The 21710-nt window shown below is 34.3% G+C and overlaps 1 protein-coding gene across 31 annotated transcripts in view; it reads right to left on the bottom strand.

Annotated features, from left to right (window-relative positions):
- Positions 1 to 21710, bottom strand: part of SOX6 (SRY-box transcription factor 6) — a 792566-nt gene that overhangs the window by 436151 nt on the left and 334705 nt on the right. For 2 of the 31 annotated variants that reach the window (XM_055282298.2, XM_063641947.1), the window contains exon 1: positions 17947 to 18289. The exons of 27 other annotated variants lie outside the window; for them this stretch is intronic. In XM_055282298.2, coding sequence (XP_055138273.1) covers positions 17947 to 17981 — 35 coding nt within the window. In that variant the 5' untranslated portion in view covers positions 17982 to 18289. Of the gene's footprint in view, positions 1 to 17946; positions 18290 to 21578; positions 21673 to 21710 lie in introns of those variants that run through there. 2 more of the 31 variants (XM_063641950.1, XM_055282304.2) reach the window with 2 other exon arrangements.

Genomic DNA, 21710 nt, shown 5'->3' with positions numbered 1-21710 from the left:
AGCAAACTAAAATATCGGAAATGAACATACTGCTTTTTTTTTCTTTCTGACCTGTAGTATCTATCTCTCTTTGGAATTGTCCCATTGAAGACCATGTACAAGTAACAGAGAAAATGACTGAGAGCTATACAGCAGATCCTAGAGGACTTTTTCATCTGGAAAAAGGGCATCTTTCCAGAAATAGAAATCATTTCCCTGTTTCTTCATTAACCAGAGCTCTAATTTTAAAAGAGTGAAAAGCAGAATAAGAAGGCACAAAGTACTAGGACATTGTAAACTCTCAATTACTTCAAGTACTGTTATTATTATTATCAGTAGTAATAGTACAGGGCTAGTACAGATTTGAGATGAACTAAATGAAACAGTCACAGAGTTAATCTGTGGCAGAATCATAACTAGAATTTAGATTATGTGCTTCCCTGACCCCAATTAATATTCAGTTCATCTTTTCTATAATTTCCCACAAAAGTTGACATCTCCAGATCTAATTGTCACTTCAGCTGACTCAGCTGTGAGTATTTCATTTCTTTTCTTGGATTCTGATTGTCAGTGGGTTAAAAGCAACATATAACATTTTTAATATCAGAGGCATCTATATTTTGTAATAAAAAGAGGGTAAGTTTAAATCATGCCTGTAAAATGTTTACTGAAGTGCATTTTATCTTTGGGAAATAAACAAAAATGCTCTTGAGGTATGCTTAATCTCAGTAGTGTCATTATTTTCATGTCTTATTTCCATCACTTAAAAGAAAAATTTTTCAGTAAACAGAAAAGAAAAAATAAAACAAATATCTTTTCTTTATTATTATGTTGGGAGCATATTTTAATCCATTTTAAATTGGATACACCCAAGTCTTAGAAATGCAAACTCCTGTGATCACAAGAGACGCTAAGCTTTTCATGATGCTTAAAAGCAAAGAAGGGCATAATAAATATGTTTTTGGTTCTGATTCATTTTTTGCTCTTTTGAATTAATTAATGCTGTGGAAATCCCAGGCAACTGCTACATCATTTGTGACTGAATTGAGTCCAAAGGAGAAAAATATGTAAAACATTATTTAATTAAAATTTTGCATTTTTTTTTTCTCTCACATTTCCTTTCCTACTAGCTAATAGTCATTCGAACTAAGAGGATAGTTTCATGTTTGTTGCTGTTGAATTGCCTTGGGCCACATTAACATGTTCAGAGATCTGTGGTATCTGGAGCCATATTGTTCTCTGGAGCCAACCCCTTGAGTATGGCTCTCAAGCTCCCCCAGCCTTATTTCAAAGCTGTCTTTGGCAAAATGTAATGCTCATAGGGAGACTCTGCTTGTATTGGTATGCATATGGCCCTTGAGGAATATTAGCAGAGTGGTTGTTTTTTGTTGTTGTTCTTATACATGTGGTTTTGCGTTTAGCTTGGGAAGTGGGATAATAATGAGAATTAAAGGAGAAATCCATTCAACTTCAATAATTTTACCATAATTCAGGAAACACAAAGCAAAGAAAACTTTACTTCCCTGATTCTAAGTTGAGAATATCACACTGGAAAAATCTTTTTTGCGGGGGGCAGCTGGGGGGTGAAGTAACTGAGTCATGGCCCTGAAACATAAAATCTAATCATGTCAATATCCTACTTAAAAACCTTTATTATTTCCCCATAACCTACAGGATATAGACTCCTGCATATAGATACAACACTCATTAATAAGCTGATTCCACATTATCTTTCTATTCCTATTTCCTGACACATATACACACACTTAGCAACATAAGACCTGATCTTCTCTAACTATTCTCTGTTGAATGTTCTCTAAATCATCTTCCCTGATATCTGTTCTTAGAGCTTGCAAGCTTCTTTTCTATTTATGGCCCTCATAAATACTGTTCCCTCTTCTGTCTCCTCTTCACCAAACTATATCCTACTTATAATTTATGTCTCAGCTTTAATATCACTAATGTATAGTCACCATCCTTGATCCCAAACCGAATTAGGTCTCCCTTTTCCTTCATAGTATTTATTATCCTACAATTAAATATTTATTTAATGCCTTCCTCTTATTTGGACTGTAAACTAGAGAAAGGTACAACATACATTTGAGTTCACCACTGTATTCCTGGCCCATATATACTTGGTACTCAATGGATTTAGGAGATTCTCTCATTATCCAAATATTCATTATGTGAGTCACTAAAATTATACAGAAGGTAAAAGGCATTCATTAATAAACTTACCATTTGTAAAATTAGTCTTCACGTAAACATCCCTCACAGATTAACTTCACATGTATCTCACACATGTGGGTTAATGTCCTTGTATCTTTGATCATCATTGCTCAGTGGTTTCAAACTTGTCGGCACATTGGAGTCACATGGAGACCTGTAAAAACTATTGATGCCTGGGTCCCATTTCAAAAGATTGATTTAACTTGTTGAAATGTAACCTAAGCAAAAGAATACTTTTTAAAACGCCATATACCTGTAATTTTTTTCGGTCAAGTTTGAGAATCAGGCTAGTCAATTACCAGATATTGCACTGTGGCATTGAAACTACTATTCAAAATAAAAATGTAAGGTGACTGCAAAGCAAAATCACAAATCTTGCAAAAGATGCAAGATTTCATGAAGCAAAGAAATATAGTGTCAGAGAACAGCTCAAACCATTGAAAAATCAACAATTTACAGTTAGACTAAGATAAAAACTGAAGAACCAGAAAGTGGCAGGAATGATAGTCAATATGGTAGATTATTCATAAAAGAATTATTTGAATATAAAAAGATTAAGCAAAGTCCTTAGGAAATTTTCTTCGCAAAAATGGCCTTTGTTATGACAGATGGTACTACAGTGTGAAAACTGATTTTGCTTTCATAATATTTGATCTGAAAAATTACTCTTAAAAACATGATCACTCTTCTAAGAATTAACGCACAGTTAGAATTATAAATGAATGCTGCCAATATATAATCTTATTTTTACTAATTTTAATTTTAATTTGTAAAAGTTGACTCAAAATGAAATCATTTTTCCCATTGTTTACTATGCAATCTTGATCCCCAACCACTTAATATATTAAAATACAAAAGAAATCATCCTTGTATCACATGACTTTGGCAAAGATACAGTCCTACTTTTTACCTCCTATATTCTTATACTATTTGCTTTCTTGTCTTGCCTCATTCTAATGGTTGGACCTTAAATACAATGTCAAGTAGGATGAATGAGCACGGACAGTATCTTGTTTCCCATCTTGGGAAGAAAGCATTCACTATTTCACCATCAAATATGATGTTAGTTGTAGGTTTTTCTTAGCCATCCTTTTCAGATTAAAATAGTTTTATTATATTCCTAGATTGCTGGGAGTTTTTTAATTATTAATGGGTGTGGTCAACTGTTTTTTCTGCATCTATTGAAATGATCATATGATTTCTCATTTACTCTGTTAATACAGCAACATTTTCCAAATGTTAAACCAATCTTGTATTTCTGGACTAAACCCCACTTGGTCATGATATTTCATCCTTTTCCTACATTGCTGGATTTGCTGTTGTTTTGTTAAAGATTTTTGCGTCTATGACCATGAAGGATATTGGTCTATAATTTTCCTTTCTTATAATTTTTTCAGGTTTGGTGTTAGGGTTATGCTGGCCTCATAAAATGAGGTAGAAATTGTTCTATTTTTTGAAAGAGTTTATGTAAGAGTGATGTTATTTCTTAAATGTTTGATAGAATCCACAAGTGAAATCATTTGGGCCTGGAGTTCCCTTTATAGAAATTTTTATTTTTTTAATGAACAAATTCACTTTCTTATCTTGTGTCAGTTTTAGTAAGTTTTTTTCTAAGAAATTTGTCTGTTTCATCTAAGTTGTATAACTTTTTGACATACAGATATTCATAATATTTTCTTATTGTCTGTTTAATATCTGTAAGATTTATAGTGATAATTCCTCTTTCATTCCTGATATTGGTAAGTTGTGTTTCTTTTTTTCTTGGTCTTTACAAAAGAAAAACAATTTTTGCCTGTACATTTTTCTTGATTCCAGCAATTTGACTATGAGGTGCCTAGATGTACTCTTCTTTGCATTTATCTTGCTTGGAGTTTGCTGAACTTCTTACGACTGTACATTTATATCTTTCACCAAATTTGGGAAATTGTTGGCATTATTTCTCCAATTTTTTTCCCTGCCCCAACATCATTCCCTTTTATTTTCTGGGACTCATGTATATAAGACCTTTTAATATTGTCATATATCCCTAATGCTATATTCATCTTCTTTTCTTTTCCAATTTTTTCTCTGTTGTTTTGGGGTTTTTTGTTTTTGTTTTTAAGAGACAGAGTCTCACTCTGACAACCAGGCAAGAGTGCAGTGGCACCATCTTAGTTCACTGCAGACTTGAACTCCTGGACTCAAGTGATCCTCCCACCTCAGCCTCTCAAGTAGCTAGGACTATAGGTTCGTGTCACCACCCTCAGCTAGTTTTATTATTTTGTAGAGACAGGGTCTTGCTACATTGCCCAGGTTGGTCTCAAACTTCTAGTCTCAAGCAGTCCTCCTGCCTAGGCCTCCCAAAGGGGAGGTGACATTGTAGGCTTGAGCCACCATGCCTGGCCTCTCTGTTCTTTAAATTGTATAATTTATTGATCGATCTTCAGTTTCACTGTCATCTCTATTCTGCTGATTGTCCTCTCAAGTGATTTTCTTATTTCAGATATCATTTTTTTTTTAAGTTCCCTTTGGCTCTTCTTAATAATTTATCTCTCTCTACTGAGATGTCTTATTTTTTTTTCAAATTTTCCTGGTTCTTCATATGTTGAGCAATTTTGGATTATATCTTAGACATTGTGACCACTATGCTGTGGAGACTCTAGATTCATTCATATTATTCTAAATAGTATTGCTGTTTAAGAAGCTTACGGCCAGGCGCGGTGGCTCATGCCTGTAATCCCAACACTTTGGGAGGCCAAGGCGGGCGGATCACGAAGTCAGGAGATCGAGACCATCCCGGCTAACACAGTGAAACCCCGTCTCTACTAAAAATACAAAAAAAATTAGCCACACATGGTGGCGGGTGCCTGTAGTCCCAGCTACTCAGGAGGCTGAGGCAGGAGAATGGCGTGAACCCAGGAGGCGGAGCTTGCAGTGAGCTGAGATGGCGCCACTGCACTCCAGCCTGGGTGACAGGGCAAGACTCTGTCTCAAAAAAAAGAAGCTTACTTGCCGAGACTCGAACTGCATATTTTGTCTTACCTGCAGTGAGCAGTAGCTCAAACATCTGTTTAGCTCTTTTAACCTTACTTGGGCTACTTGAGACCAATCCTGTTCATGGATAGTTTGGGGATCAGTCAGAGATTTGTAATATAGAAGTTGGGGTTCCCTTTCTGTGGCTTTTTCCTTCCCAGGATTACCTCCTCACCTGTTAGCAGTTGTGGTTGCCCAAAGTCTGTTGCCTTGATTCTCCAGGTCAGAAAAAAAAAATGCTGTTTTGTTCTGCCGCCTGCCCTCATACTAGAAAGCTTGAAAACGATAAACTTACCCAGTTTCTTTCCCTCCATTCTTCCAAAGCTCATTCTCCTCTCAAGATTTAGTCTGTTTCAAGTTGCTCTTCAGTGCCTTCAGATAGTTGTGTTTTGTCCAGAGTTCATAGTTGTTACCCTTACTCAATTTTCAGTGGATTAAGTGGCCCTTTCTCACTACCAATTACTCTCTGATAATAAAGATTTCTTGTATTGCCTTAAAGACATATTAAATGATACAATGCTTTTTCACTCCTTCATGCCTTTACACATTCTATTCCTCTGCCTCTAATGTCCTTTCCTTTGATCTGTTCAATGAAATGTTAATAAGTCTTTATTGTTTGATCTCAACTGTTACCTACTCCATGAAAACCTTCCCTGACTGGAAACAACAGATGCTGGAGAGGTTGTGGAAAAATAGGAACACTTTTACAGTGTTGCTGGGAGTGTAAATTAGTTCAACCATTGTGGAAGACAATGTGGCAATGCCTCAAGGATCTAGAACCAGAAATACCATTTGACACAGCAATCCCATTACTGGGCATATACCCAAAGGATTATAAATCATTCTACAATAAAGACACATGCACATGTGTGTTTATTGTGGCACTATTCACAATAGCAAAGACTTGGAACCAACCCAAACATCCATCAATGATAGAGTGGATTAAGAAAATGTGGCACATATACACCATGGAATACTATGCAGCCACAAAAAAGGATGAATTCATGTCCTTTGTAGGTACATGGATGAAGCTGGAAACCATCATTCTCAGCAAACTATCACAAGATCAGAAAACTAAACACCACATGTTCTCACTCATAAGTGAGAGTTGAACAATAAGAACACATGGACAAGGGGAGGGGAACATCACACACTAGGGAATATCACACACTGGCTAGGGAAGGGATAACATTATGAGAAATACCTAATGTAGGTGACAGTTTGCAGCAAACCACCATGGCATGTGTATACCTATGTAACAAAACTGTACATTTTGCACATGTAACCCAGAACTTAAAGTATATTAATAAAAAAAAAAAGAAAACCTTCCCTGACTACTGATCTAGTTGTTCCCATCCCTGATTTACCCAAGCTCTTGTCACATTATTCATTTATTAGTTTATGTGTCTGTCTTGCTGACATATGTGTAAGATTCTTGCAAGAATCATATCTTTTTTCATTTTTTCCTCTTTGTGCCTGGCATATAGTAGGTACAAATTGATGTTTAGTCAGTGAATGAATTAATTCATTATTAGTAAACATGTTCCTCCTCAGCCAGTCATTAAAGAACAATGGGTGAAAGAGGCACTAAGTCAGTCAACACCTTCAACAGCCTTCAGATTGGGAATTAAACATTCTGTAAGCAATACAAATAACATATAAGTGAAGACGAGAATGAGTATGTGAAAGATCATATTTCCTTATTCTTTCAATCCTACCCTCATGCAAATGATTTAAGAGAAGATGAAAGGAAGGGAGAGGACTAATTATTAAAGGTCCACTGAGTGCTAGGTGCCTTTATCTTTCTATTTAATTTTCATAACTCTACCAAGTAGAAATTTTCTATACTGATTTTATATATTTTAAAAGATGTCAGGTTTTGACATCCTCAATATTTAAATACCTAAAACTTCAGTTGAGAATATTTAAATTGGAAATAACTCAGATGTCTAGCAATATAACAATGGTACATATATAGTACAAAATATTATGTAGAAGGAAATGAGATAAAGCTATATAAAATGACATAGAGCTCCAAGCCATAATTTTAAGTGAAAAAAGCATGTGAAGTATAAAGCAATATGTGTAAAAGGGGACACTGTTACCCTGACATTAAATAAAGCCGTATGTTTCTATATAATGGTATATATTTGTATGTGATTATACAGGAAGTCTGAAAGGATACAAAGAAAATTGAAAATAGTGCTTACACTTGGGAAAAGAAATAGTCTTTAGGGTGAGAAAACACATTAAGAAAAATTTTGCTCATCTTTTTTTCAATAATTATTAATTCAACAAATGCTTAATGATAGTCCACTATATGCCAGGCACTGTTCTACAATAAGAATGTATTCGTGTCTTACTTGTCTAAATTTAAAATATACTTAATGTTTTAAATGAAAGTATTACCTCAATAAGAGAAACTAAAATAACAGAAAATCTCTAAAGTGCTTAAACATGTGATCTATTATCTTTTTAATGTGCCAGAAGATCTGAAGCTTTTTAAAGATAAGTAAATTAATTTATTACTACTTTTAAAACCTGTTCTTCCAAATGCAGATTAAAATTCTTATTTTTCAGATCTGGACCCTGTGGAGAAACAAAATGATTTGTCTTGCTTCCCTTTATAATACAGTTCCACTCACACCAATTCTTATGAGGTTTGGGGATACATGGTGAAGTCTAAAGTTCTTACTTGGGGTAATTCCAGATATCAATTGGCTGCCTACAGATAAAAACACACCTTTTTTTATTATTCATATGCTTGAGCAACCCAGAAAGTACATCTGGCCTTCATGAACTTCATTATTGGCTTCACATAATAGAGGAATATATATTTGTCCCTTAAGTTGACTCACTTCCCTGTCTTAGCCAAGTGACTCACAGAAGACATCTTCTCATAAACTTTAATATTGAAATAATTTGGAATAACTCAACATTTTAACCTGTCAAGTCCTTAATTCTTTCTAATGACAAGACCTTCATCATCGCAACAAAAAGCCCATTCCATTTTTAGTCAACCATAACTGCTACAAAATTATTTTTTCTGCTTGCCTGTGACTCTGGTTCCCTGAGACTTTCAACTACTAACTTGAGTCTAGCACTCCACAGTATACACTCTTTTCCCTACGACAGCACTCTAGCCATCTCAGGACACATAATGAATTCTTCTAAGATTTCTGTTTTTCAGAATAAACATGCTTCATCTTTTAACCTAAGGGAAGCTTTTGCCAATGAGCCCAGGAAAGTGTAAGAAACTGAATTTCCCTGCAACTAGGCTATTTGTTCAGTTGGAAAAAAAACAACAAGATTTGGCTTTTACCTTAATGAAGAAACAGCCTTCTTGGGTAATCATTAAAAATACTTCCTGGCATTTGTTTTCAAAAAAATATCCCTCTACCTACCTGCACATGTATATGTCAGTGACATACACATTGCTCTTCACTTTCTCTTTTAAAATATCTTTTAAATGGGCACCAACCCATCTTCAGCTCATGTGACTTGGTTGTCTACCCAAGAGGCTACTATCTTCTGCCTTATCACATGGCTTCATTTGAGCCCCAGCTCATTTACTAAAAATTATCTATTTCATTCTTTTAAGCCCACACCTGTGTCTTCTTATTTTTGGAACCCTAAGATATCAGGCAAGGAATTAACCACTAAACTTCATCCAATAAACCTTAACCTATAATTAGGCTTAGTAATGTGTCTCTGCTACTTACATGCCTTTAACCATCTCAGTTCCATATGCTGGAAATTGTTAACTACTTTGCATCTTTAGAAAATTAGAAAAAATAAAACTTTCAAATCTAGATAACTTATGAAGGACATCCACCTAATTCATCCTGGTCCTTAGAAGAACCTAACTTACAATCTTAATCTTATTGGGAGTGCAGGGGTGAGGTGAATATTCATCTTATCTAGAAAGTTACACCTATGCATTTAAAAGGGAAAAACAAAGTTTCAGTCCTGGCTTTTTTCTGATTTCTGTCCCAGTTTTCCTAGCTGTGAAACAAAGATAATAATAGCTCTACTTTAACCATCTCACAGGGTTACTATAAGGCCTCAAAGGAATCTACTGACTTTTCATCTTTCCAAATATTGTGAGATTGAAACTTTTAATTGTATTTTTACTATGCATATCATTGAAGAAGATGGAAAAAGGCACCATCATAATTCCATAGTCATTTGCTGCTCTAAAATAAAATGCAGATAAGTAAAAAATATATAATATATGAAAAAGTTCACTTGAAGGTATAACATGTAATAAAAACGTAAGGTTCAATGTTATTAATAATGGCACCTTCTATGACCTCAAGTGAGACACTCTATAAATCCCTTCCTTTTAACACCAAAACATTTTAATTAAATCTTCTTTTTTATCTCCTTTTCTCTCATCACCAACAAAAAAAAGGTTCCAGCATAATCTTTAGCCTTGGACTTAATTACAAATGCCAACGAAGATTTACATAGAATACAATGTAAGTATATTCTGACATTTCATAAAACCCAGCCATCCTCTCAGACTGACTTCATTTTCTTTTTCATGTTTTTATAACCTTTTCTATATTCTCCTGAAGAAAAACAAAAGTGTCTACCAATATTTTAGCAACTGGTAACACTATGAATATTTTAGTTATTGTTATCTACCTTAAAACCCTTCCACGTGGTCTCATGGCTTTTCTTTGCAAAAATACTAGGTATTTTTTTCTCAACTGGGTCCTAAATTTTTCCAGATTTTTAGAGCCCATTATAGCATTTCCACAATAAGATTATAGCCACTGGGGCTGCTCTATAAGTTTATAATTTGAACGTTCAGTTCCTGTGTCCAGGAATACAGATTCCCCAAAGCGAGGACACAAAGTGACAGACTACACTGAAAAACAAGAAACAACAATGAAGAAAAGCTGTTAAATGTTTTATAGCTAGATATTAAGAAACAAAAACATTTCTACCACCACCCTCACCCCAATCTTAGCTACCATCAAGTTGCATAATTTTCTCTAAACAGTATATCCAAACCAACCAACAGACTCTATTTTTATGTACTTTGCTTTCTCTCAATCTCCCTTTTTTCACTCTTTCTCATTCACTACATTCCTCTTCCTGATAACAACAACAAATATTTACTGAATGCTTATAATGTGCAAGACCATGTGTGCTACATGCTAAGTAAAACATCCAAGAACAAAATGGGCCAGTCCGGAGTGAAGCACAGACACTAAACAAAAACCACACAGATACATAATTTCAAATTGCAATATCTGCTATAAAATAAACTAAAGGATGAGAAACAAGATCTTTGCAGGGAGACAAGGTTTGCATTGGAAGGAGCAAGGAGGGTTTCTCTGAAGAAATGACATTTAAACAGGGACCTGAAGAATGAATAGGAATCATTCTGAAGAGTGGAAAGAGGTGCATTCCAGGTGAGAACACAGCATTATGTGAATATCTTGGTGTAGAAAAGAATTTAGAGGGTCCAAGAAACTGACACTAGACCAGTACAGTAGCTGGATCAGAAAGAACGATTTGAGAGAAAGACAAGACCTGAGGCTGGCAATATAGGGGTCAGATTCTGTGGGGCCAGGGTCTTTTATGTTAAGAATATTTTTGTTTGTTTGATTAAAGTATAATAGGAAGCTAAGAAACAGTATTTCTTGGATCCCAAAGAATGGTAGGTGGGTTTTCCCTACCATACAAGGAATACGGAATTTAAGCATATATTTTTTTAAGAAGCATGGGAATGAAAGTCACAAAATGCATGAGTCATTACCACTAGCATGAAGACAGGGAGATATAAAACTAGAAAAGTCTTCAACTGTATTGGTAATGTTTTATTTCTTATAAATACAGGTATTTATACCATTCTTTAGACATTTTTATATGACTGAAATTTTCATAATAAAAATTGTTTAAAGAATTAATGAATGCTAAGAATTCACTGATTCATTTCCCTTCCCTCTTCTTTCTCAGGCTTATATCAAATCTTTCAATTTTGAGAAATTCAAGCACATAGAATTTAGAGATCTCCCCTCTTACACATTTTGTTTCCTGAGCCTTTATTCTCTAGACTTTTAGCATCAGATGTTAGGGGTTCTTTAATTAGCTTATCTTTTGTTTTAGCATACACTATAATCCTTACAGCTTTCCAACAAGCACAGAGTTAATATGAGGATTAAATGAGATTAAAAACAAAGCATTTAGCACACAGAGCTCAATAAATGTTAACTATTTTTATTATTTCACTTATAATAATCTACTATTCCCAGTCTTAAATATAGGCCAGAACATTAGAACTAACAAAAGCCGAGTATATAGGACTAAATAGTGCTCTGGCACTTTGAATGCATGTATACTATGTATTTTCACAAATACACACAAACACATGCACACATATAATGTAGATTTCCAACACTGAATTTTTAGTTTTTGAAAAAGATTTTTTCTGTGCTCATTTAAGCATTAAATGACAAAATGCTATTTTGAATTGTTTTTATTCCCACTCAAGATGTACACTGAAAGAAAATGTGCATTTGTTTGTGTGGAATTGCAATGTAAGGCAAGTTTAATATGTTTCCTAACTTCTCCTAAGTACAACAATAGTACATTGAAATGACTTATGATTACACAGTGTTTCAATAATATTCAATAATGTATGGTCCACATTATGCTTAAAAGGCTCATTTTTGTAATATGAAGTAATTTATGCAAAATCTCAATCTTATAGAATTGAATATTGACATCAAAATTTCTTCTATAACAGGAGGAGCAATCTTTAGTGGAAGAACATTATTAAAATCATATCTTTTCACTTAATTTTCTTTGTACAAATAGCACAGAGCCTCTCATTTCTCTTTCCTTGCAATTCACAAATACCATAAAAGCTGTCTTTAGAAAAGTCCTTATTAAACATCATGATGAAATAAGTACTGGGACCCCAAAAATATCAGAACCTATAACAGTTTTTGTTAACTAGAAATCTGGAAAATACCTCACTGAATCTTTACGTGAATATTCTACTTTAAATTATATTTTAATACCTAAGAACCCAGAACTTCCTCTTGTGAAAAAAACAAGAGAGTTTGTCACTGAAGATTCTTCAGTTTATATTCCTTGAGGTTTGGACTTAGATTGTTTTAGTAATCATTTCTCCATGCCCATTTCCTTGTTCTTAATCACAAATCTAATCATGTATTTTTATAAATATTCAAAATTAAATATATTTATCTACTTATGTAAATACTTTGTAGTTACTGTCTACCAATAGCATGTATAGGGATCTCATTAACAGATTTAGAACTTTTTAGATTTGTTCCAGCAGCTTGTAAATTCATCTTAGACTTAATTGTTTAAATATATCAACATTCTAATCATTTTAAAAAGTGAACATAAAAGATTAATTCCAAGTTTTGTTTTACTTACCAAGCTCTGCCATTCCACCCTGCTGCCTGAACAATATTATCAGCTCTTGGGATACTCATTCTTGCTAAGTAAAAGCATATTTCTTCTCTAGCTGGATTAATAATCAACTTTCTAGATAGTTCATTTGTAATTCTCTTCTGGTTAACCCTTAGCATTACAGCAGTCTGCCCAACTCATGCTAATCAATTTATGAAGGTAGAAGGAACAGGGGAAATTTAATCAGGCAGATATCAAAAGCAAAGTAAAAACAAGGTACAGTTTAAATTAGGCCCGAAAGAATAATCACCCTTACAGTAAAAGGTATAAATCTTTGTTAGATATTACAAAAGCATTCAGGTGATAAACACAAGATGCAAGATACATGAAGAGAAAAACCTAACAGGCTTACAGCACACCAGTCCAGTGCATACAAGCCCATGTTTATTGCTTTCTTATATGCAGATAAACAAAACTCAGCTCTGAGCACAAGACATACATTTTTCTCTTAGTAGAAAGGTCTGACTTTCAAATTCCAAATGTCTCCTCTCTCAACAGTTGTAGTGACATGGTCCCTTACAATAAATGTCATCCCAGGCTTCATGGCAATTTTCTGCAAATGCAATCTATAAACACTTGCATCAGAATAATCTGGGATGCTTGCAAAAAATATAGACACCTGGGCCCCACTTGACAAGTCCTAACCACGCAAGTGATTCTTACATACCTTAAAAGTTAGAGAGCCACTGCTCTAGGATCACCTTAAACTTACCTAAGAAGGACTCCAACACAATCCCTTAGAATTCAGAATAAAATTATATACCTTATTGCTAGTTTGACCTTGACCTTTTGTCTTCATTCCAATAACTAAGACTCCACCTTGTTTTTCTGTAGCTGAGTGCAGTAGTCCATCTAAAACCATAACCATTCCCTGGCCTTTTAGCTAGTTATACATTTCATATTTCTGGATGTGAATAAGCAAGTCCTATTCATCGTAGCAGGTATGGGGCAGAGTAGTAAGGGTCTACTAGGATAGGAACAGTCTTGGGAGAAAGTTAATATAGCAGACACAATGTATTAGCTAAACAATTGGACAACTGACACCAATAACTATACTCCATTATAGAAAAAAACTAGAATCTGTTCTTTAACTCCACTTGTTGTCTATGGGTCTTATTGAGGCCTAGCTGCCTATGTCTCTAAGTACCACTTACCCTAGATTTTTTTTTCCTTTCTCTGCTTTATGAAACTCTTTAATATCCTGTTTTATGTATTTCTTCTATAAGGTCAAAAGGCAGACATGGCAGCCAGTGGTTTCACAAATTGCTACAAAAGGCCATGTTCATAGCCAGAATTAAGGAAAAGATAAAGGCTATGGAAAAAAAATAAAATAAAAACCTAAAGGAAAACGCTTGAGAACTGGAATGACTAGTAGAACAAGTAAAATAATATTTTTTTAAAAATTGAAATTCTAATCATTTATTTTTATTTTCATAGAATCTTTTAAGAAAGGTCAACAAAAAGATGATGATTCAAAAGATGATTATGAGAGAAGGTTAAAGTGACTAAAATGAAAAAAAAGACATTACTGAACTAGTAGAACTCAGAAAACAGATTTTTCGTGGCCTCTCTACCACTTCCTAGATTTACGATCTAGACTAAGTCTCTTAATTTTCTGTGCTTCAGTTCCTCATCTGTAAAATGAATATAATAAACCAGGTCTGTGTGTCTCATAGGGTTATTTTTATAATTAAACAGGATCATGTTTATTAAAAAGCTTTAAAACTATAAATACCATATAAACATAAGGTATTACGGTAGCTATATAAATTGCTACTGCATAAAAGATTATAATTAACATATCCACAGATAAAGCAGTAATATTTTTATTGTTTTATATTATTATTTTATTTTAAGAAACTGGGTCTCACTCTATTGACCAAGTTGGAGTGCAGTGGCACTATCATAGCTCATTGTAACCTCGAACGCCTAAACTCAAGTGATCCTCTCACCTCAGCCTCCTGAGTACTATACTATTTTTAAAGGAAAGTATAAGCCATATACAGTGAAAAAGTAAATAGAAGTTTGTAAAATGTCTTTCCTAAGGAAATTTTAAGAATATGACCAATATTAGCTGGGGCAAGACTAAGGCAAAATTATCCCAAAGTATAGATAAATAATCAGATTAACCTGCATTTGCCCAGCTCATACTTAAGCCTTAAGGTTCTTACCAGAAGGACTTCCAGATGAGGAAAGGGATAGGGAGTGATACTGGTGACATTTCTCCTCCAAAACCATCTACTTAAAGACAGTTCAGACTGACTTGAAGAAGTAAAAGCTTGGGGTATTTGTTACATGACATTTGACTTTATCCAACATTGCCCTAAGATTTAATCAAGTGCCATGATTTGATTTAACTGGCTAACGTGTACATGTTCAAAGGGAGAAAATGGAAGTTTTAGCCAGTGCAAAAATTGGTTGATGAGAGTTGCCCACGTGAAGAAAAAAGGATTCTTAACTTAAAAAAAGACAGTTTCAGTTCCATTGAAACTGAAGAATGTCGAATTTTTAAAAAGTTCCATTTTTTAAAGTTTCAATAAACCATTCAATAAATATCGTTGAACATGTATAATGGTCTAGGCATTGTTCAAGACACTGGGGAATATGAGCAACAAAAACAGTCAAAAATTACCTGCCATCATAGACCTTATATTCCAGTTGGAAAGAAAGCCAATACATTTAAAAGATATACAAATTATATAGTATGTTCAATATTGAAAAAGGTTCTGGAAACAAATAGAACAGCATTAGGGAGAACAGGAATGTTTAGCAGGTTGCAATTTTAAATAGGATGTTCAAGGTAGATCTCACTAAGAAGACATTTAAGCAAAAACTTGAAGGAGGTGATGAAGTTTGGTGAGATCATTATACTACAGTCATGGGAGTTATTTTTCATCCATGTTAACATTTTTACCACTTTAATAATAAACAAGATATTCTTATAAATGTACTTTTGTACTATAATAGCAAAAAGCTATAAGTCACTAATGTAATAGTAAAATAAATTGTGGTACATCCATATGATGGTATATGATGTAGTGATTAAAAATGTTCTCCAAGACTATTAACATAAAAAAAATGAGTTTTTAGATACAAAAATGTATATATAGTATGATCCAATCTTGCAGAAATTTTTTTTCATTTGCTCAACAACTATTTTTTGAGTACCTTCTATGAGCCAGGCACTATTCTAGGCACCAGAGAGCGGGCAGTAAACAAGCTAGACATGTTCTTTCTTCTCATACATACGTAGATAAAAGGCTTATATGAAATATACCAAAATATTACTAGGAAGTAAATTTCATTACGAAATAATAAGGTAAAATTATAAGTTATTTTATTTCCTCCTTTATGATTAAATATAGTCCCAAATTTCCAAATACTTTGTGAATGGTGCCAAAAATAAACCATGGCCTTTACATTGATCTAAACATTATAGTCCATATTTGTTTTGTGATATCTGTGTTTGCATAAAGCACAAATTTGCAGTCTTACAATATTCTGCCAAATGTGTATTGCATTTTTCAATTATATACCAATTTTTATGTCTCATAACACCTAAAGAAATTGAATAACATTGGATCCCTTTCTACAAATACAAAAACTAGGAAATAGAACAGTTAACTAACTTACCACACTAGAAATAGTGTTTAAATTGAAAATTATAACAATGCATATGAAAGTATCTCACACAGTGCCTGGACCAAGAAAGGTTTCCAGATTCTGGATCCTATGCTAGTACCTTCCCAGTTCTGCTGGAGTTTGTTGTTGTTGCTGCTGTTGTTTGTTGTTTGTTTTTGACAGGGAAAAAAATCTCCATTTATTTAAAATGGAGCTTTAATAGTTACCAAAACAAATCTTATGTGAATCCCAGACCCTACCACGACTACCAGCTGTTAGCTTCATTCCATCCCCTCTCAACCACTAAAATGACCAGTAAACAAGTTAGACATGTTTTTTTATAATGCTTTTCCAGTCTTCTTTTGATTTCAGTATTTATATTTAAACCATGTAGCAAATGGCAGCTTTCTACCTCTAATTAGTCAAGTTGTCTTGGGCAAGTCATTTCAACTTTCCAGTCTCGCTTTTTAAATTTTTCAAATATAAGATTTGGACTAGGAGACCTCAAAAGTCATTAAGCTCTAAAGTTTCATTATATTACTTTAAGTCTATGAGGTATCTATAATAAATCAAAGGAACACAGCTTCTCAAAAGAATAAAGGATACAGCAATAGGATGGTTGGCTAGAACAAGAAAACAAAGACCAAGGATTAAAAGAGAATTTGAAAATCTCCCCAACCCCCTGGACCAAGTCCAGCTTCAATCACATAAAGGTTGTTTTGGGACTATAGAGAAGAATAAATATGAAGGTTTCTCAAATCATCAAGAGATGATGTTTTTGCTTAGAAAAGAAAAAGTACACTTGTTCCTATACACTCTCTAGTTCTTAAAACATACATGCACACATCACCAACAACAACAACCCTAAATGTTTTAATATTGATATGGAAGGAAAATACAAGTCACTCATTTTGCTAAAATAAAGTATTTTAAACCCAGAAAGGGTGATTTGGTTTTGATGGAAAAAAAAAAAACACTGTATTCACTCTTTTTCTATTGCCTCCTCTGTATACAAACCCCCAATAGCTCTTAAATTTGTGACATTTTCTTATGTACATAGAGAAAAATTTGTGTCGCTATTGCAGCAACATCTAAACAGTTTCCTGTAAACTTTCAGTGATGGAGGTCATAGAATTTATGATAAAATCCCGTAGAATGGTGAAACAAATTTCTTTCATATTTATCATTCATTTTATTCAGTGTGCATTTGAAGGAAAACCTTTTACGAACACCAATAATGTGAGAAAGCTAAAACAACTAAATTTATTGTTAAGTATCACATCATTGGTCCTTCTGGGAGTTCAGGAAGAAAGCTTAAATCACATTTCCTAACACATTGGAGAGCTTCCCAGAGATGTGATGGCTCACAGAAGCAAACCATCCAAAGCACACTGGAATCTCAGAGATGGTGACAAAGAAATATCGCTTTGTTTAATGAAAGCAGACTGGAGTCACCCTTTCATTTTTTTTTTTTTTTTTTTAACAAAATACAAACTCTCTCTTACTCCATTTTTCTTCTTTCCTTTCTCCACCCACTCCTGTTTCACCTGACTAAACTGTAGGTATTTGTTCCATCACCTGACTTAGGGGCTGGCTAGAAATATTAGAAAAAAAAAACAATCTACTATTGTTACATGAGACAACAACCTTTCATGTCCTTGAAGCTCACCATGACCTTTCATCTTTCCTATCCCCAATGGTCTCTCCTAACAACTAAAACTACACTCAGTTGGGCTGAATTCCAGATTGTCATAAAAAGAACCCTGTCCTTTCAAAACAAAACCAATTTTTACACCAAGGTGGGGGAGAAACACAAGTCCATTGTTCCCTCACAGATGGAAGTTGGAGTTACTAAGGCAACTGCTCTAATCCTCCTTTTTACCACCTTTTTCACATCACTGGCCTATCAAGTATGCTACCTTTTAACTCATAAGCTCAAAAGCTGGTAGTCTAACTGGCTGCCCTAATTAGCTACGATTTTCACACTACAGACAACATGATGAGCTAATCGAAATTTGCAAAATAATGACGTACCTCCAGCAAATATTCCTCCTCCTGAGGCCCAGTCTTAGAATAACAATAATGAGACCATTATTAGAGAAGGGCATTAAAATGCTGCACTGCTGCTAAACAGAGAACTTAATTGTTCTGGTCTTGTCCATTGAATCAACAACCTATTGTTGTGGACTTGAAAAATAAAGGACTGGAGAATGGGTGCCATGATGATTGGTCTGTGCGGCCATACCGGCACTCTGTAGAATTGTTTTCTTTTGAAACTCTTGATGGACTAGTAGTTTTGTTTAAAAGTAACATAAAAGGCGATTGTCTGGATAAAAAGTCCTATTTATTGAAATCCTTAGAAGCAGTTGCATGGATTTGTTCGTGACCCCTGAGATAAAAACATAGTGACCATAATAACACCATTTGTAGAGAGCCCTGTTACCACTGCCTACAGTAACATAAGATAAGAGACAGTCTTTTCTAACTACAGTAGGAAGGAAGGAAGTACTTCTGAGCAGAAAACAAGAATGATAAAAGGTCAAATACTGGATAAAGCTCATTAATCACTGAAAGGGAGACTTTAAAAAATAATGCTAATTTAAGAATTCTGTACAATTGCTAAAGATTCAAGCACATGTAAAAAGGCACACAGCTTGTTTTTTCTTCTTTTCCCACTTTTGAACTTCATTGGTTAAAAAAAGAATTAAAATAAAATTATTATTAAATAACTAAAGTAAGATGTCTCAGGATAACCTGGAGAACAAGAAACCCAAAGGCTTCTAGATAATTATTCTTATGGTCATCCCCAGTCTATATTGAGAATAACAAAATACTGAAGTTAAAGGTTAACTAGTGTAGGATTCTTAGCTGTAGAAAAGCATTGTTTACACACTGTAAAAGTGTCTTCCATATGGGGCCACAGTACATGTTTTCTGTAAAGTCAAACCAAGATTTTAGTGTTGAATTGTGGGGAAAGGACGTACTTTTGCTGTTAGTGGGTATTTGGGGTGAGGGTCTGTTTGTTTTTTACCAAGTGAAATCCGCATTATATAAAAATGTATTAAATTGTAAATAAGACCTCTTGTTTCATTCAAACTGTGCTTTGCTTCATTTATCTTCATCTTGTTAGGCTAAATTAATTAACAATCTCACTGTTGCACACTTTCTCTTTTCATTACATCAAATAATGGCCGGTATATCAAGAAAGCCCTCACCACGGGAATTCTGCAACACTACTGCTAAGAAGAGTTTCTGTGTATCAATGTAACAATGTTCATTTCATAAGCATTTATTAAATATACTTTTATTGTTAACAACCAATTAAGCACCTACATTCTTAACATGTTATCAATAGAAGGCCATTTTTTAAAAAAGCAAAACTAAACTAAAAGTTGCAAGATACTTTAAAAAGGAAAAATAAATCACATTGTATGCCCACAACCAGGTTTCACCATCAACTTTACCTAAAATAAGAAGAAACACATGAAAATTTGACAGGTATGTTTTCACGGATACAAGACAATATTGCATAAAAGGTTTAAAAGACACACCCCAAGCCGTTCTGCTCCTGGAATGTTTAACGTGATAAATGGGATGATAAGAATTTCATTGGTAAATCCCATTATTTTAAATCTGTAAGAATGAAATGTTTTAAACTCTTTTGTAAGTTTTCTTTTCAACCTGAAACTCTGCGGCATCTAGAATTATGCAAATGGACAAAACACTAAAGCTATTTTTAATCTTTTCCTTGATCAACCAGTGCTTCTTTCTCCAATCACAGCTTTGTGCGTGATATCTTTCTGCTAGCATTTCTTATTTAATTAAAACAGACACTGACAGAAGGACATGGATTAGTACTGTAATGATGCATTTACTTAGATTAATCGGAGGCTCCTTTTAGAGTAATGGCTTAAACAAAGAACAAAAGGAAATTGTTATGAAACAGCCTTTTATCCCAGGCAAAGGTCGCATTATGAGGTTTTTAATTTTGTCAGCTTCTGTTATACTCTGCCTTGCTAGTGGAACATGAGAAGTGCTTTTACCCCCAATAAAGCCAGTTATTATAAAAACAGCCATTAAAGCTGCAAATTAAAATGTCTGATTTTTAAAACAGGTTACTTAGCTTTCAGAATATCCTAATTAGCATGTTGTACATTGTTGTGAGGAAAAGAAGACTAAATGCTAATGACCTACCGCCAGGTGACCACACTGCTGTGCACAATAATAAGGACCTTTCCAAGTAATATGATGAATTAACCAAGTACAGGTCCCCCATCTAACACCCCTTCTCCGAATACAGCTTCAGATGAATTGAGGGCCGTGACTGTTTTGGATGTGTTCAGTAAGGCCCTGCTTCTGTCCAGAACACTCTCAGCCAGCTACTTTTTATATAATCACTAAAAGGCAGACTTCTTTCTATTACAAAAGAAAGTAAATGAAATAGCAATACTATATACAGTCTGAAGTTAGAAAAGGCAACAGTCATTTGACTGCAAAGCACAATGAATTAAAGAACCATGCCCCAACAAAACCAACTCTTTGCCTCTTTTCATCCAACCTTCCCCATCCTATCCCCCTCCCCTCTGCCTCTTTATTAAGTTGAGCTTGCAGAGTATAAATGGAGTTAAGGTTTGAAAGCTCAGTCTTTGTTCACAGCACTGATTTTTACACCATATTGTCTTTAACCAGCTCAAAGGTAAATCGAGTTTCCTTTTTCTAAATGTTGTTTTTGCCTTCTGTTTGCTGACTCCACCCACTGCTACTTCTCCTTAGTCAAAATTGCTCTCAACAAAGGATATATTGCCCTTTGCATTTCCTACTGTATGAACTTACCTCAATTACTTGCCTACTTGTAGGTATTTTCTGCTTTATCTTTCTTTATGGACTAAATGGTTCTGTGCCCTGTAAGGCTACTACTACACTTTAGGTTAATATGTGGACTAGATGGAAAATATCTCTAGAATTCCCCACAGAGGAAACATAATTCACTTTAAGTCTCACACAAATACTTCTGAGTAGCTTGCTCTAGAAATTTCTTGAAACCAACAGGAAATATTGTCATTGGAACAAGAAATCACTGCGGATCATCAGTGCCATCTGTCCTGTGGACTCATTTCAAAAGGAGGATTACTTGAGGTTGTATCAATTATATACAACCACAAGAATGCTACAGGTTTAACCACCCCAAAACTTAGTGGCTTAAAACAATAAGCATATATTTAGCTTATGCATCTGTAGGTCAGCTGGACATTTCTCTGGTTTTAGTTGAGTTCACTAACATATCTTTTGGTTGGTCTTGGCTGGGACAACTGGTATAATTCAACTCTGCTCCGTATGTCTCATCCTCCAACAGGCTAGTCCAGGATTGTTCTTCTATAGTGAGAGAAAAGAGCAAGAGTGTGAACAGAAAT

The sequence above is a fragment of the Symphalangus syndactylus genome, chromosome 6 (assembly GCF_028878055.3).
Source record: "Symphalangus syndactylus isolate Jambi chromosome 6, NHGRI_mSymSyn1-v2.1_pri, whole genome shotgun sequence".
NCBI classification, from domain to species: domain Eukaryota; kingdom Metazoa; phylum Chordata; class Mammalia; order Primates; family Hylobatidae; genus Symphalangus; species Symphalangus syndactylus.
This window is presented reverse-complemented; position numbering and strand designations above follow the sequence as displayed.